The sequence below is a fragment of the Triplophysa rosa genome, linkage group LG6 (assembly GCF_024868665.1).
Source record: "Triplophysa rosa linkage group LG6, Trosa_1v2, whole genome shotgun sequence".
NCBI lineage: Eukaryota > Metazoa > Chordata > Actinopteri > Cypriniformes > Nemacheilidae > Triplophysa > Triplophysa rosa.
This window is the reverse complement of record NC_079895.1, coordinates 15,740,810-15,755,379: the sequence shown is the minus strand read 5'-3', so window position 1 is coordinate 15,755,379 and position 14,570 is coordinate 15,740,810. Positions and strand designations below refer to the sequence as shown.

At 40.1% G+C, this 14,570-nt stretch overlaps 3 protein-coding genes across 3 annotated transcripts; all 3 read left to right on the top strand.

Annotated features, from left to right (window-relative positions):
- Positions 1–3,616: 3,616 nt before the first annotated feature.
- On the top strand, positions 3,617–4,242 carry crygm7 (crystallin, gamma M7). The gene is given in 4 exon segments (XM_057336788.1): positions 3,617–3,625; positions 3,714–3,800; positions 3,802–3,957; positions 4,033–4,242. Coding segments are annotated over 4 exon segments (462 nt in total).
- Positions 4,243–6,866: 2,624 nt separating this feature from the next.
- On the top strand, positions 6,867–7,563 carry si:dkey-57a22.14 (gamma-crystallin D). The gene is made up of 3 exons (XM_057336787.1): positions 6,867–6,875; positions 6,958–7,200; positions 7,291–7,563. Exons 1-3 carry the CDS (start codon positions 6,867–6,869, stop codon positions 7,561–7,563), a joined length of 525 nt encoding a protein of 174 aa, XP_057192770.1.
- Positions 7,564–10,783: 3,220 nt separating this feature from the next.
- Positions 10,784–14,150, top strand: LOC130556095 (beta/gamma crystallin domain-containing protein 2-like). The gene is given in 6 exon segments (XM_057336789.1): positions 10,784–10,807; positions 10,979–11,221; positions 11,407–11,710; positions 13,267–13,487; positions 13,595–13,961; positions 14,060–14,150. Coding segments are annotated over 5 exon segments (1,056 nt in total). The 5' UTR covers positions 10,784–10,792; the 3' UTR covers positions 13,868–13,961; positions 14,060–14,150.
- The last annotated feature ends 420 nt before the right edge of the window (positions 14,151–14,570 follow it).

The following is a 14,570-nucleotide window of genomic DNA, read 5'->3' as shown; positions in this document are numbered from 1 at the left end:
CAAGCTTTGCAGATGTTAAGATGTAAGTGAGCGGGTTGCTGTCGGTCATAACAGTAAACTCCCCTCCATATAGGTAATCGCTGAACTTGGATGTGACCGCCCACTTGAGCACCAAGAACTCCAACTTATGTGCGGGGTACTTGGATTCACTCTTGGTTAGTCCCCGGCTCGCAAAGGCAATCACTCTCATTTTGCCCTCTTGCTCTTGATAAAGGTGGCAAGTAGCACATGCGTCAGTGTTCAGCACATAAGGAAGACTAGGATCAGCGAATCCAAGGACTGGAGCTGAAGTCAGCTTCTCTATGATGGTGTCAAATGCATGCTGGCATTCCTGGGTCCACCGGTCATTAAATTGCTCCTTAGGGTCTCGATACACTGCACCTTCCTTCAGAATGTACCTCTGGTTCTTTTGCAAGGGGGGGTAACCTACAGTAAGGTCGTTAAGAGGTCTGGGGATCTTGGAGAAATCTTGGACAAACCTTCTGTAAAAGTCCGCAAATCCAAGAAATGACTTTAGTTCTTTGAGGTTTCTGGGCCTTGGCCAGGTCTTGAGGGCTTTGATCTTGGTCGGGTCCGTCTCGACTCCACTCTGGGACACTCTGTGGCCAAGGTATTGGACCGATGTCTGAAAGAATTTACACTTCTTGGGAGAGAGTTTCAACCCGTATTCCCTCAGGCACTTTAAAACTTGCAGGAGTCGGGCCTTGTGTTCTTCCAATGTCTTTGAGAAGACGATGAGGTCATCAATGAAAACTAAAACCTCTCTCCGATTGAGATCCCCCATGCACCATTCCATCAGGCGCTGGAATGTACTTGGCGCGTTGGTGACCCTTTGAGGCATCCGGTTGAATTCCCAGAACCCCAAAGGACACACAAATGCTGTTTTTTGCTTATCAGCCTCCTCCATCTCGATTTGGTAAAAGCCAGATTTGAAGATCAAGGACCGAAAATCATTTGGAGTCAGTTAGGACTGAAAAGGCTTCCTCCAAATTTGGGAGGGCATACGCGTCCTTTATGGTCTGGGAATTCAACTTTCTGAAGTCGATACACAAGCGCACTTCGTCATTCTTCTTCCTCACTACGACTATAGGGGAAGCGAAGGGGGATTCAGACTCTCTGATGATTCCTGCACCGAGAAGCTCTTTAAGGTGTTTTCTTACCGCTTCTACGTCCTGCGGTCCTGTTTGAAGGGCGTGTCATCTCTGAGGTTGATGCGGTGCTTAACCTTATCGGTGTGGCTGTAATCCAGGTCGCGGAGTGCAAACACATCAGTCATGGAGTTAACGAGATCTGATATCCTCTTTTTCCACTCACATGGCAATGGGAAATTGCCGAAATCAGGAACGATCTGAGCTCTTGCAGGGCTTGCGTCTCCGCACTCTGGAGCACTCACAGGGTTTCTCCCTTCAATCACACATTGGACTGCATGCACTTCAGCCAGGACTGCCCTTGGAGGAATTGTTATATCAGTCTGTGTCTCATTCTTCAGCACTACTGGTATCTGGACATGGTGCTTTGAGGGTAGGGGGTGCAGACAACTAGCCACCAACAACCCTCCAGGCAAGGACGATGACACTGATGGTTCCACTGTCACCCAGGTGGCAGATGATGGGTGTACAATATCAACATGTCCATCGAGGACTACAGTACTTCCAGCAGATACTACTACTTCAGGTGTATCTCCCTTCACTTTTATCTGGCCCAACACACTTGCACTGGCTTGTCATCGTCTCATTTCCAGGACTCTTACCACAGCTTGATACCCATGACAACAGGACTTGACTCTGGGCTTAGCTCTCTGTGTATGATCAGCATACAGTGCGTCCAAGGTATTGGTGCCAATGAGGATTTGGGGAACGTACGTTAGATCTGGGACACCTAAGGCTAACGTCGGGACTTCAACTTCTGCTCCCAGGAATCCTTGAGGGAACCTCAGGGTCAACTCGACGTATCCCATGTAGGGAACAGCTTTTCCATTAGCCCCTTCAATCTCCAACAGGTTATTTAAGGGCTGAATGAGGTGTTGTGACAAGTGACTTTTATAGAAGGACAAAGGAACCGTTGTAACCTGCGAGCCTGTGTCCAGTAAACAGTTCACCTCTCTTCCCTCAATCTCAATTTGCGCTGTACACCTCATTCCTACTAGTCCAGCTGGTAGTTTTGAAGAGTTCCTGACTTTGGTATGTCCGCTCGGCACTTGATGCTTAGGGCTTCGATTGTTCTTCACAGTCCCCATCTGCCCTGCGACAGAGACTGCCTTTGATTTAAAGGTCGCACCCTGGAGATGCCACTCAGCTTGCCTTTCCCTCAGTTTTCGCCTTTTATCTTCAACTCTAGACGGATTTGGGGGGTTCTCACAGTTGATGGCTAGGTGGCCATCTTCGCCGCAGCGGAAACAGTACCATGGTCTAGGTCGGCTGGTTCTCACTTCTGCTTGCTGGGACCAGTTTCCATCTTGGCCACTCATCCTTATATCAGGGTTACTCTGGTTACCTCTCTAGCGGGAGGGTTTTCCTGCCTGATTCCTCTGTGCTCCAGTAGCTGTTACTTGGGCTCTGAGCTCAGCTATATGTCCACACACAAATCTCAGTTATACACATCTTACACAAAGTATTGTGAAATAATTATCTAAATCATCTAAAACATTATTATTGTATAAGGGAGTTTATCAAAAGCTGTCACTAGGATGGTAACCTTTAATTTAGGTACAGATATGTATATTTGGTATCCATATGTACCCTTTGAGGTACTAATATGCACTCTTAGGGCTTAAAAGCATACTTTTTGTCAGTGATTTTATGTGAAACGATTTGCACTCAAAAATTGAGAAAATGTAAATAAAAAAACTAAGTAAATCTAAAAATGTCAAATATTTCTATTAGAATTCTCCAAAATATATAAAAATGTAATTTGTCAATTAAATGCTTGTTTTTAAATGAACCTAAATAATATACAGTATGTGCATTTAAGAGACATTTTTAATCTTTTGATTTTTAATCATTTTTTATAAATCCCACTAAATAAATCTGTTAAATGATTTTATTAAGACGTTGTTTATTTTTGTGATATTTACTATGACAGATTTACCACAGATTTATTTTTTAGAGTGAACTTTTTTACCCTTTTCCGAGTGTAATAATATTCAGAGTAGTCTGAGTTAAGCTTTAATTGTCTGGTGTTGGGACTTTTTTGTTTGTTTGTGCATCATTATACGCTTTCCAATAAAGTAACTTACTCTTTTACATTTGTTACCGATCATCTTGTTATTACCCTATTTTTCTTTACATATTTAACATTTTGAAACACATCAGGGACGATTTCAGAGGACAAAAGTCTTCTGCTGTGTTGTTGTTAGCCCTGACCTTTCCAGCATCTTTCAATAGAGCTGCTTGTACTAGAAAAACATTAGGAGAGCAATGAAAGTGATTGTTTGGAGTAAACAGACGGTCATGTTTGCATTATATCTGTACTGTTTCTGCTGACGTACACACGCTGGGATCTAAATAACAACACATGAACAACACAACAACATTTGTACTATTATCCTCTTGGATATATATGTATAGTTTTAGCTCTGCTTAGCACCTCAGTGGCTAAAGTTCAACCCCCTACAAACATGGGAAAGGTCTGCACGAATTATAACTTTTCTTCATGTTACATTTTTGTGAATTATGCATTTGTCAGTCAATCACTATATTGTTTTTTTTCTGTAGATTATCTTCTACGAGGATAGAAACTTTGGCAGCCGTTACCATGAGTGCATGGGTGACTGTGCTGACCTTCATTCTTACTTTAACCTTCTGTCACTCTGTCAAAGTGGAAAGTGGTTACTTCATGGTCTATGATCGACCCAGCTACATGGGCTGCCAGTACTTCCTAAAGAGAGGCGAGTACCCCGATTACATGTGCATGATGGGAATGAACGACTGCATTCGATCCTGTCGTATGATCCCAATGGTAAGACTAACGCTTATCGCAATGTTTTTGTTTGAATTAGTGAACTCAAGCAGTCACACTGTTCTTACCCATCAGCATCATGGCACCTTCAGAATGAGGCTCTATGAACGCTTCCACATGTCTGATTTCCAGTCCTGCCAAGTGATGGACGAATGGCTCGCATACAAGCAGCCTAACTACATGGGCAGGCACTTCTATCTGAGACCCGGCGAGTATAGGAGGTACAGTGACTGGGGCGGAATGAGTTCCAGAATGGGTTCCATCAGACAGATCAGGGACCTCTGAAGAAAGGAGTCCTTGTGAAACGTCTGCTGTATTCCCTGTTTCACACACTAAATAAATTGGTGTCCGTGCTCAGGTGTGTTCAGTTTTGTTCTTGCTCTCTCCACCTATCCATCACTGCCTGATGAAGACACATACTATAAGCTGCCAGACTACATCTCACTGTTTGGAGAGCTGAATAAAACAATAGAAACATTTTCTCTCATTACAACAGGTGTTGAGTGTTCTCTCTGCTTGTAATGTGCATAGATGTGCTTATATGTGGTAAATAACTAATTATAAACAGATGACGTGTTAAAAACTGTCATTTAACCCTCCTGTTATGTTCAATTTTTAGCAACACTTTTAATGTGTGGGGTCATTTTGACCCCAAACACTTCAATATACAGTATACAAAATTGCTTAAAAAGAAAGTTTTATGTTTTGTTTATTTACTCACAATTAACCTACCTAATATTTTACAAGAAGTATTAAGAAAAAACACAGCTTTTTCATAATTTCTTCATATTTATATAAATAATTTCTACATTTAACTTGTTGCGTTTACCTAGAAAAACAGCATTTTGCGCCACATGAATTTATAGAATATTTAAGATAATATTAACATTTATTACATTTGTTGCAAGTTTTTTTCAAAGGGTAAATGCATTCGAGCTATTCATATTTTTTTTACTGTATCTACAGTATACATTTTTTCATACACAGTACGTGTTCCCTGGCTTTTGAACCAATGACCTTTGCACTGCTAATGCTTTACCAACTGAGCTACAGAAACACTTCTGTATATAGGTTTATACATATGTATAGATATACACACACACACAAAAAAACAACATTCAACAGCTTCAAAAGTTTTCCTGTTACTCAGTTGATAGAGCATCGGTCATGGGTCCCATACACTGCAGTATACCCTGTTCACTGCCAGTCATTTTGAATAAAAAGATCCACCAAAATGCAAAATTGTAAATGTAAACTGAACACTAAATACAATTTCACAATAGTTAGTACTTTTTTTGATACTGGGAATCTGTTGTGCAGATTGTGTGTGTGTATGTGTGTGTGTGTGTGTGTGTGTGTGCGTGCGTGCGTGCGTGCGTGTGTGTGTGTGTGTGTGTGTGTGTCTGATGTTTGATAAAACTAATAGTTTACTTATGTTGGCAAGAGAGATTCATCAGGAAAAGTTAAAATAGAACAAAAAAAATTAGCATAGAAAGTTAAGCATAAAAAGAACTTGGGGTCAAAATGACCCCAAACATCAACGATTAGGTTAAAACGTGTACAGACATTCTGAAAACTCTGTCACATAAGATGAACATGTCTATTATTTTAATGAAATTAGAAACAGTCAGAAAGAATCAAGTTTTAAATATATATTTAGCATATTTAAAAAAAAATGTAAAAGTAGCTTTGAGGTCAATTTGACCCCAAACATAACAGGATGGTTAAATGTTCTATGGTTTTCATTCATTCCATTTTGTATAGATAATTGTTAAATTGCAGATTGTAATGGACAAGAAAGTTTCTCCTAAATGTTTATGGGGGTGTACAAAAAATAGTTTTTAAATATTATTGTTTAAATTCTGAAGGCATAATGAAAATATACCTATTAAAATACTTTACTTAGTAATTATGTATCCATATTTTTTATTTAAATAGTCAAAAGATATATCTACAGTACGTAAGTATTAAATAAAATAATTTTTTATAACTCTCTAATTCTCAAACCAGGACATGATTGAACAAATTTAGAAACTTCTTTGAAACAACTAAACTGCAAAACCATTTTTACGGTGTTGAAGAACAAAATAAACGAAATAAACACACTGTACATTTCACACATTAATGACTACGGTAAAAAACATTCACCAGTTTCAGCTGCCTTACATTTTTAAGTTAAATAAAATTGGCTTTATGAGTCAATTGAACTGAATTACATTGAACTGACTTATGAATCTTAAGTCAGTTCAATATCATTTACGTTTAATTGACTCATAAAGCCTGAAAGTGGTGAATTTTTTTAAGTTGTTTTTATACATTGCTAATCTTTATGAGATATGCCAACTCTAGAAACCTTCTGTTGTAGTTAATAAATCTCATATGCATTGCATAAAATTGTATTGAAACAACTAGCAATGCTTTTTGACATTTATTGGATATTAACATTATATAAGTATTTATATCTGTGTGTTTATATAGTTTATAAAAAATATTTGTCGTGTTTTTGTTGGTTAAACTTAATAATATTAGTTAACTCAATGAATTTGATGCAAACTCGTTGTGTTGACTAATATTTTTAGGTTGAATTAACTTTAAGGCAACCAGGTAACATTTTTTACAGTGTTTGTATATCTATTACTTAAGTAATATAAATGTACACTGTTTTGCCATCACATAATGACAGCAATGTGGCAGCAAAAAATATTGTCATTTTTATTATTATTTCTAATAATTACATAAATAGATTGTGTTTTGACACAAGAACAAATAAAACAACTAATGTTTTAAAACCAATTATAATATGAATGACATGCAGTGTCGGCACTTCACATCCACTATATATACAGTACAGGTTTGTGTTTTCAAAGTTATAAACAGTGCTGCACTACGATACACCTGGAGTGACAAAAATGGGAAAGGTAAAGCAATATACATAATGAGGAAAATATGAAAGGTTCTACATTAATGCTGAATAAATCGCTAATATTATTCTTGTAACAGATCAGTTTCTACGAAGACAAAAATTTTGAAGGCCATCAGTATGAATGCAGTGGAGATTGTGCAGATATGCTCTGCTATGTCAACCGCTGTAACTCTATCAGCGTGAAGGTCGGTTGCTTCATGGTCTATGAACAACCACATTACAAAGGCCAGCAATACCTTCTCCAGAAAGGAGACTACCCTGAGTATGACTGCTGGATGGGCAAAAATGATTCTGTATGCTCCTGCCAAGTAATTTCCATGGTGATGATACTTTATGCTGTTTTTTAACAATCTGTCTACCAAAATGAGAGGAAGTTGACATACACACATTTCTGTCCCTCTGTTTATCAGACACAGCAGTCTTCACATGAAGTGAAGCTTTTTGAGAGGATGGAGTATGGAGGTCAAATGATGGGTCTTGTGGAGGATTGCCCATGTGTGATGGACAGGTTTCATACAAACCACATATTCTCCTGCAAGGTAATTGGTGGAAACTGGCTGTTTTATGAACACTCCAATTACAGAGGTAGGATGTACCTCATAAGACCTGGAGAATACACCAGATTCACTGAATGGGGAGGCAGTAATGCCCGTGTGGGTTCCATAAAACGAATCTTGGACTGAGTTGTACAGTATGTGTCTTAATACTCCTACATCTCTTCTAATTAAAACTTTGAACTTCTCTTTGTTTTTAAATGCATATGTTTTAAAATCGAAAGGGATCTTAATGATGTCCACAAGATGAATATTGATATAGGCCTATTGATCAATAAAAACTATATTACAAGCATTACTTTTGCTACTAGATTTATTCCACTTGATAATTAATTTTATTATTGTTTTATTATTAATGTACACTATGTAAAATTAAGAGACCATTCCAAATTGTCATTTAATCTAGATGTATTGTGGTCATTCCAGTCCAGTGACTGTTGAATTTCAACAAATATAAACACATATATATAATAATAAATTCAGAAAGACTGATTTTTCCGCGTCTGTATAGGCTATACAATATACACACTGTACTCAATATTTACATTACTGGTTTGTGTTAATGAGCATCAGTTCTAAGTTACTGTTAAAAGTTGTGATATCAGAAAATATGTATTTGCATTTCTAATTGCCTTTATACCATATCATACTGATTTAAAACATTCCAAATTCAATAAATTGCATTTTATTAATTCTGTGAGATAGGAATATATTTCATATTTTTAAATAAATGTATTATTTTAATTTTGTTTAATTTAAAAAGTCCATATACAATGATTCTTTATCTTCCCGTTAGTTTATTGGTAAGATTTATTTAAATTTAAAATTAATTTATAATGCGCCTCTGAAGTAATCCAACAAACTTTAATGAACGGGTAAACATAACATAACTTGTTTGAGACTTGACAAAGAACTGAAGAAGACACAGGGTTTACATACACAGAAAACAAGAAGTAAAAAGATGATGGGGATTAACTAATAATGTCCAAATGATGGGGATCAGGTGAGACGGGTGCAAAGAATTATGGGGAGTGTAGTCTGGTGTAAAACGAGGGCAGACAGTGGATTGTGACAGTACGCCCCCCCTCGAAAAGGCGCGACCTCGCGCTGTAACAGATCCAACAGAAGAGGGTGGGTGGGGGTTCAGGAGGGGGACGGACCTCAGGTGGTGACAGGTGATGATGGCAGGCAGATGACCAAGGTGGTGATGAAGGTGGAAGGAGCCAGGGTGGAGACAGAAGGGAGCCAGCGCATGAGGAGCCTGTTGTGACTGAGGCCACAGCCCGAAGGGGAACCCACGGAGGAGCCGATGGAGGGCAGAGACATGGAGGAGGAGGAGCAGACGACTTCAGGGGGCCAACTGACAGAGGCGCCGCAGGTGGAGGTGGAGCCTGAGGCGAAGACGGAGAGCCGAAGACCCAGGGTGATGGCGAGGATCCAGAGGACCCGTGTGGAACCGACAGCTCAGGCGACAGAGGCGGAGATCCGGGAGTTCGCGGTGGAGCCGGAGCAACTGAGGACCAAGTTGTAGCTGGAGGGAGGGAGGAGCCCAACAGAGCCGGTGGGACAGAGCGACGAGGCACAGCCAGAGGAGTGGAGTCCAGAGGCGATGGCAGTTCGACGACCGACCAAGGCGGAACCGGAGGGACGAAGGAGCCCGGTGAAGCTGGTGGACGACTGGGCGACGGAGCATTGAGCTGAGGTGGAGCCAAGGGGTCGATGAGCCGAGACGGATTCTGGGCCGAGGACGGAGACAAGGGATCCTCCAGCCACAAAGCCAATGTGGACTGACAGCCCCATGGCGATCCCACATCACCGATGGTTGGCTGAGGGTGAGCAGAGGGACCGGCAGGATGCAGCGGTGGAAGTGGTGGTGATGACAGATAGAGAGGAGGTGGGAGAGGGAGGCTGGGTGGGTTGTTCCGGCTTTCTTGGGGACTCTAGGAATGCTTCGGGACTTTCTGGGAGGCCGGACGGAACCGGCTCGGGACATTCTGGAAGGCCGGACGGAACCGGCTCGGGACATTCTGGAAGGCCGGATGGGACTGGCTCCGGACATTCTGGAAGGCCGGACGGGACCGGCTCGGGACATTCTTGGAGGCCGGACGGGACCGGCTTGGGACATACTGGGAGGCCGGACAGGACCGGCTCAGCAGTGGGCTCTGGCGGTGCGGAGAAGTCCAGCAGCATAAGCTGGTCGACCAGGCTGAGCTCGGGCTTCGAGCCACTGGGGAACTTGTGGACTGGTGGGCCAGGTAACCCGGGAGTGGAAAAGTACATAAGGTCAAGTAAGTTTTGTCCCTTTTGGCTTTCCATATATTCCCCGCGTCGAGGAGCAGGTTCGGGTGAGCGACGAGGCATGGGTTCGCTTGAGCGTAGAGTGATGGAGGAGTGAGGCGTGTACCCGGGGTGAGCTGGAACGAACCCACCGCTAACAACTGGTGCTGGACGATAATGGCTCAAGTCCCCATCAGCCACCCCGACGCAGAATTCGGAGCTAACCGCTTGGAGGACTCGATTTATGAAGACCTCCAGCCGACACTCCTCCGCTGTCGGGGAGCAAGATGCAGATCATCGTCCAGACCAGTCAAAAATACACGGTTAAAAATCGGATCGTTCCAACTCACCCGGTAACACAGCTGCACAAACTCCTCCACATAGCTTTCCAGAGGCCATTCATCTTGCCTCAGATTCGGGAGGAAAGCCTCTGAAGAGCGGATTATATCCATTCCTGGATGGTCAAGTCTTCTGTTACGTGGTGCTCACTGATGACAGACGATGAGGTAGAAGTAATCCAACAAACTTTAATGAACGGGTAAACATAACATAACTTGTTTGAGACTTGACAAAGAACTAAAAAAGACACATGGTTTAAATACAGAGAAAACGAGGAGTAAACAGATGACGGGGATTAACTAATAATGTCCAAATGATGGGGATCAGGTGAGACGGGTGCAAAGAAATATGGGGAGAGTAGTCCGGTGTAAAACGAGGGCAGACAGTGGATTGTGACAGCCTCCTACCAATTCATACAAAATATCTATTAGTCACCTAATTTTGTGCAACATCTATTGCTATTCCATTAATTCATTGTGCTGATGGCAGGCAGATTGAAGCCTCAGCCTGCTGGAGAGGTTCCTATGTGCATTTTGATGAATATGGAAAAACTGCACCAGGGATGAAGTCAAACATAACCAGACTGTTTCATTGTCCCCCTGATTACTTTCTCCCTGTGCTACATTTATTTGAATGACAATACTTTATGCTGTGCAATCACAAAGCTGCTCCTACAATAGGTTTTATAAAAGACAGTGATACTGGATGCCCATGATAAGCAATAGCCCCGCCTGGTGCCAACATGACTATTGGAAAGGTAAGATGGCATCTAGACTGTCACTGTCATTGTCTCGGCTAATACTATTGCGATAGCATGAATCTAGTTTAAAGTTCATTATTCATATCATAGTATTGCAGCCAGGTGATGGAACAGTGTTGCAAGGTAACTATTACTGTACTACAGTGTTGTGTCTTTTATCTTTATTAGATCGTTTTCTACGAGGACAGAAATTTTCAGGGCCACTATCACGAATGCAGCAGTGACTGTGCAGATCTGCACACATATTTTACCCAATGTAACTCTGTCAGGGTAGAGAACGGGTGCTTCATGGTGTACGAACATCCAAATTATATGGGCCAGCAGTACTTCCTGCGAAGGGGCAACTACTCCGACTGTCAGCGCACGACTGGTTTCAGTAACTGTATCAGATCATGCCGCATGATCCCCATGGTGAGATTTTGTGGTCTGAGTAATCCAGCAGTTTTAAAAAATGAGTCATATACAGTATTTCAATTTTAATGTATTAATAAACAGTATAACACATAAGCAAAGTAATCTGTGATATAACATTTGAAAATAAAAGCATTAATGTGTTCATATATTACTCAATACAAACCAAATGTTTTTTCTTGCAGTACAATGGTCATTACAGTATGAGACTGTATGAGCGGGCTGATATGGGAGGTCAGATGATAGAGCTAACAGATGACTGCCCTAACATCATGGACCGCTTTCACACATCTGACATCCAGTCCTGTCACGTGATGGATGGCCATTGGCTCCTATACGAACAGCCCAACTACAGGGGCCGAATGTACTACCTTGGACCAGGTGAATACAGGAAGTACAGTGATTGGGGAGGAACTGGCCCGAGAATCGGATCCCTCCGAAGAATCACCATTTAACTAGATCACACGAATTGCATCACATGCAGTGTGAAATAAATTATTTCAACTGAAATATCTGCTTGTTTGACTGTTATTTCTGCTTGAATGTAAAATTGATAACACCAACAAAAACTTTGCAAGCCATTACTTCTTAATATCATAGAATAAATTATATCACTCACTTAAATGATCATAAATAAGTGATGATATGCAACACAACCAATACTCTTAACTACACGTGACCTTCTCTTGCAAACCTGGTTACCAGACTGGAAAACATTGATTGGAATATTCAGTAGAGAAAAGCTGAGAGAAAACTCTATCACACAGTTCATGCTTTTGGCTGAACAATGTAGGGCTCCATCTGGATTAACTGTCCTCATTGTAGGTAGATCTATCGCAACCACCACTGTCCAAAACAAAAGCAGCCCTGCTATTTAAAGGCACATTGAGCTTGGACAAATTAGAGGATGTTTTTTAATCCATGTGCATGTGAAAGTGCTTCAAAGTCGATAGGGAAGAAGTGAATGGCAGCTTTACGATGTAAAGAAGGCTAAATAAGAAGACTTGATCAAATATTTCTGGATTTATAGTGAAAGTAAGTATGTTATGGTTTGTAAAAATGTTTATTTTTGTTATCTACTGCTAACTTGGTTTTGAATTCCCTTGTGACTCTGCATTAATACTCATATTGTAATAATGTACTGCTGTTTTTAGGAGCATGAAATGAAATGAAATAATTTTGTAGTAAAGATGACTAAAAGCTTGTGATATACATCCTGATTAAAATGAAATCATTTTGACCTTAAATGTTTTAAAGAAATTATTTGTGTAGCTTTATGTGATGCTTTAGCCCTTGTGATAGGTGTCAGTAAAAACTCCTAGACCATTGCAATGTTAACATATTATGATAATATTATTGACCGGATCCATTAGCATTAGTCTATATCTTTATGCTATAACTGACTAAGAGCTAAAAAAAGGAAAATATTATTATTGATTGTTTATCTAGAGAGCATCAAGTTAATAAATGAATAAATCTATTTCAGTGTTTTATTATATTCCTTTTTAATAAGAGAGCATGTTTGCTTCAGATGACAAATATTGTTGGAGTTGAATAACTGCTCCCTCTGTTGAATGGCATCTTTGATGCAACAGGTATGTTCCATATAGTTCTGCGTACAATGTGCATTGAATGTGCGTGCACTGTACCAGTCCTTTCCCTGCATGCAAGAGAAAACACCAAACGTGTAATCATTTACCCTTTTTCAAGTAAAATCCATATTTTTCAACCCAATATTGTTTTTTAACAAAAAGGTAAACATGTGCCAGTACATTTTCCTATGTGTTCATTTGAATAACAATACTCTGTTTGTCAAGAGGCTGTATAAAAAGCTTGGGATGCATATGGAATCTCTCCAACAGAGACCATGGGCAAGGTAGGGTTTTTGGCATCACTCTCACTACTGTGTATATACTGAATTCCACCTGCCCTATGTAGGCTAAAATTAGATACAAACTTCAAATAAATGTTTCTCTGCATTAGAACTTCTAAAGTGAAATGATCATTTTGCTCCCTTTTTCAGATTGTTTTTTACGAGGACAAACATTTTCAAGGTCGTAGTTATGAGTGCAGCAATGACTGCACAGACCTTCACATTTACTTCAGTCGCTGTAACTCCATCAGAGTGGAGAGCGGCTGTTTCATGGTCTATGAGCGTCCCAATTATATGGGCCACCAGTATTATATGAAGAGAGGCGAGTATCCTGAATACCAGAGATGGATGGGCTTCAGTAGCACTATTCGATCCTGTCGCATGATTCCAGCGGTGAGCTCTGTTGAATTTATTGCTTTTGTGATTATATTGATACCCCACTGTTACCTTTTCCTTTCATGTGTGTACTAAATCGTTTCTTTGGATTTCGAAATGAACAGTACAGAGGATCATATAGACTGAGGATCTATGAGAAGGCAGACTACGGAGGTCACATGATGGAATTCACAGATGACTGCCCCTGTGTGTCTGATCGTTTTCACCATCGGCATGTGTACTCCTGTAATGTGATGAATGGCTACTGGATCTTCTATGAATATCCAAACCACAGAGGAAGGCAGTACTTTCTGAAACCTGGAGAATACAGGAGATACCGTGACTGGTGTGCTACCTGTGCCATTGTGGGCTCCTTCAGACGAGTCGCCGATTATTAGCCATTCAGCTTGAACTGATTTATATGAACTGTTCCTTTTCTGTTTATAGGCATGCCTGTTTATAAACATTTCATATGATGTACCTGAATAAAAAGTAAATAAAACATGTCTTTCTAATAATAAAGTGCTGTATCATTTTTTTGCATATCAACAATAAATCATAATATCTCACGTTTTGTATGATTTTTATAGGACACCTGTAACCAGCTTCACTACCAGTATAGTAGGATACACTGTAATGGACCAGAATGTTCGCTACTGAGGGCAAGAATGAGAGAATGCACACTAACACACAAAGTAGACAGACCAGGAAAATACTTTCACCAAGAAGGTTTTGATTTACTTAGAAGATTTAAATAAATGTTAACAGGAAATGTAAACATGAAGTGAAATGAACAATAAAAGTAAATAAAAACAAATGAGATTGTCTTTTCCCCCTCTTTCCCTTCAAGAAATGTAGGTTTTGAGCTCCTTTGTAGTTTACTTGATCTAATTAAATTATATACATTTATATCTGGTTTACATTTGTTACTTTGGTTTATTAATCGTCCCTTTTTGTAAATAAATTTGTATTTAATTCACTTAAATTCAACCTTTTGTTTGATGTCGCTTTAAAATCTCTAAGCATTTTTGGAGCTTTGTTTCTTTTTACCTTGGTTGAATTAGAACCTCTAACCCACACAGAATACAATTTCCAATAAAC

Excerpts from the sequence above, each read along its gene's own strand:
- si:dkey-57a22.14 (XM_057336787.1), top strand. Across the intron at positions 7,201-7,290 it reads CCTGCCAAGTAATTTCCATG|ACACAGCAGTCTTCACATGA; the intron begins GTGATGATACTT and ends TCTGTTTATCAG.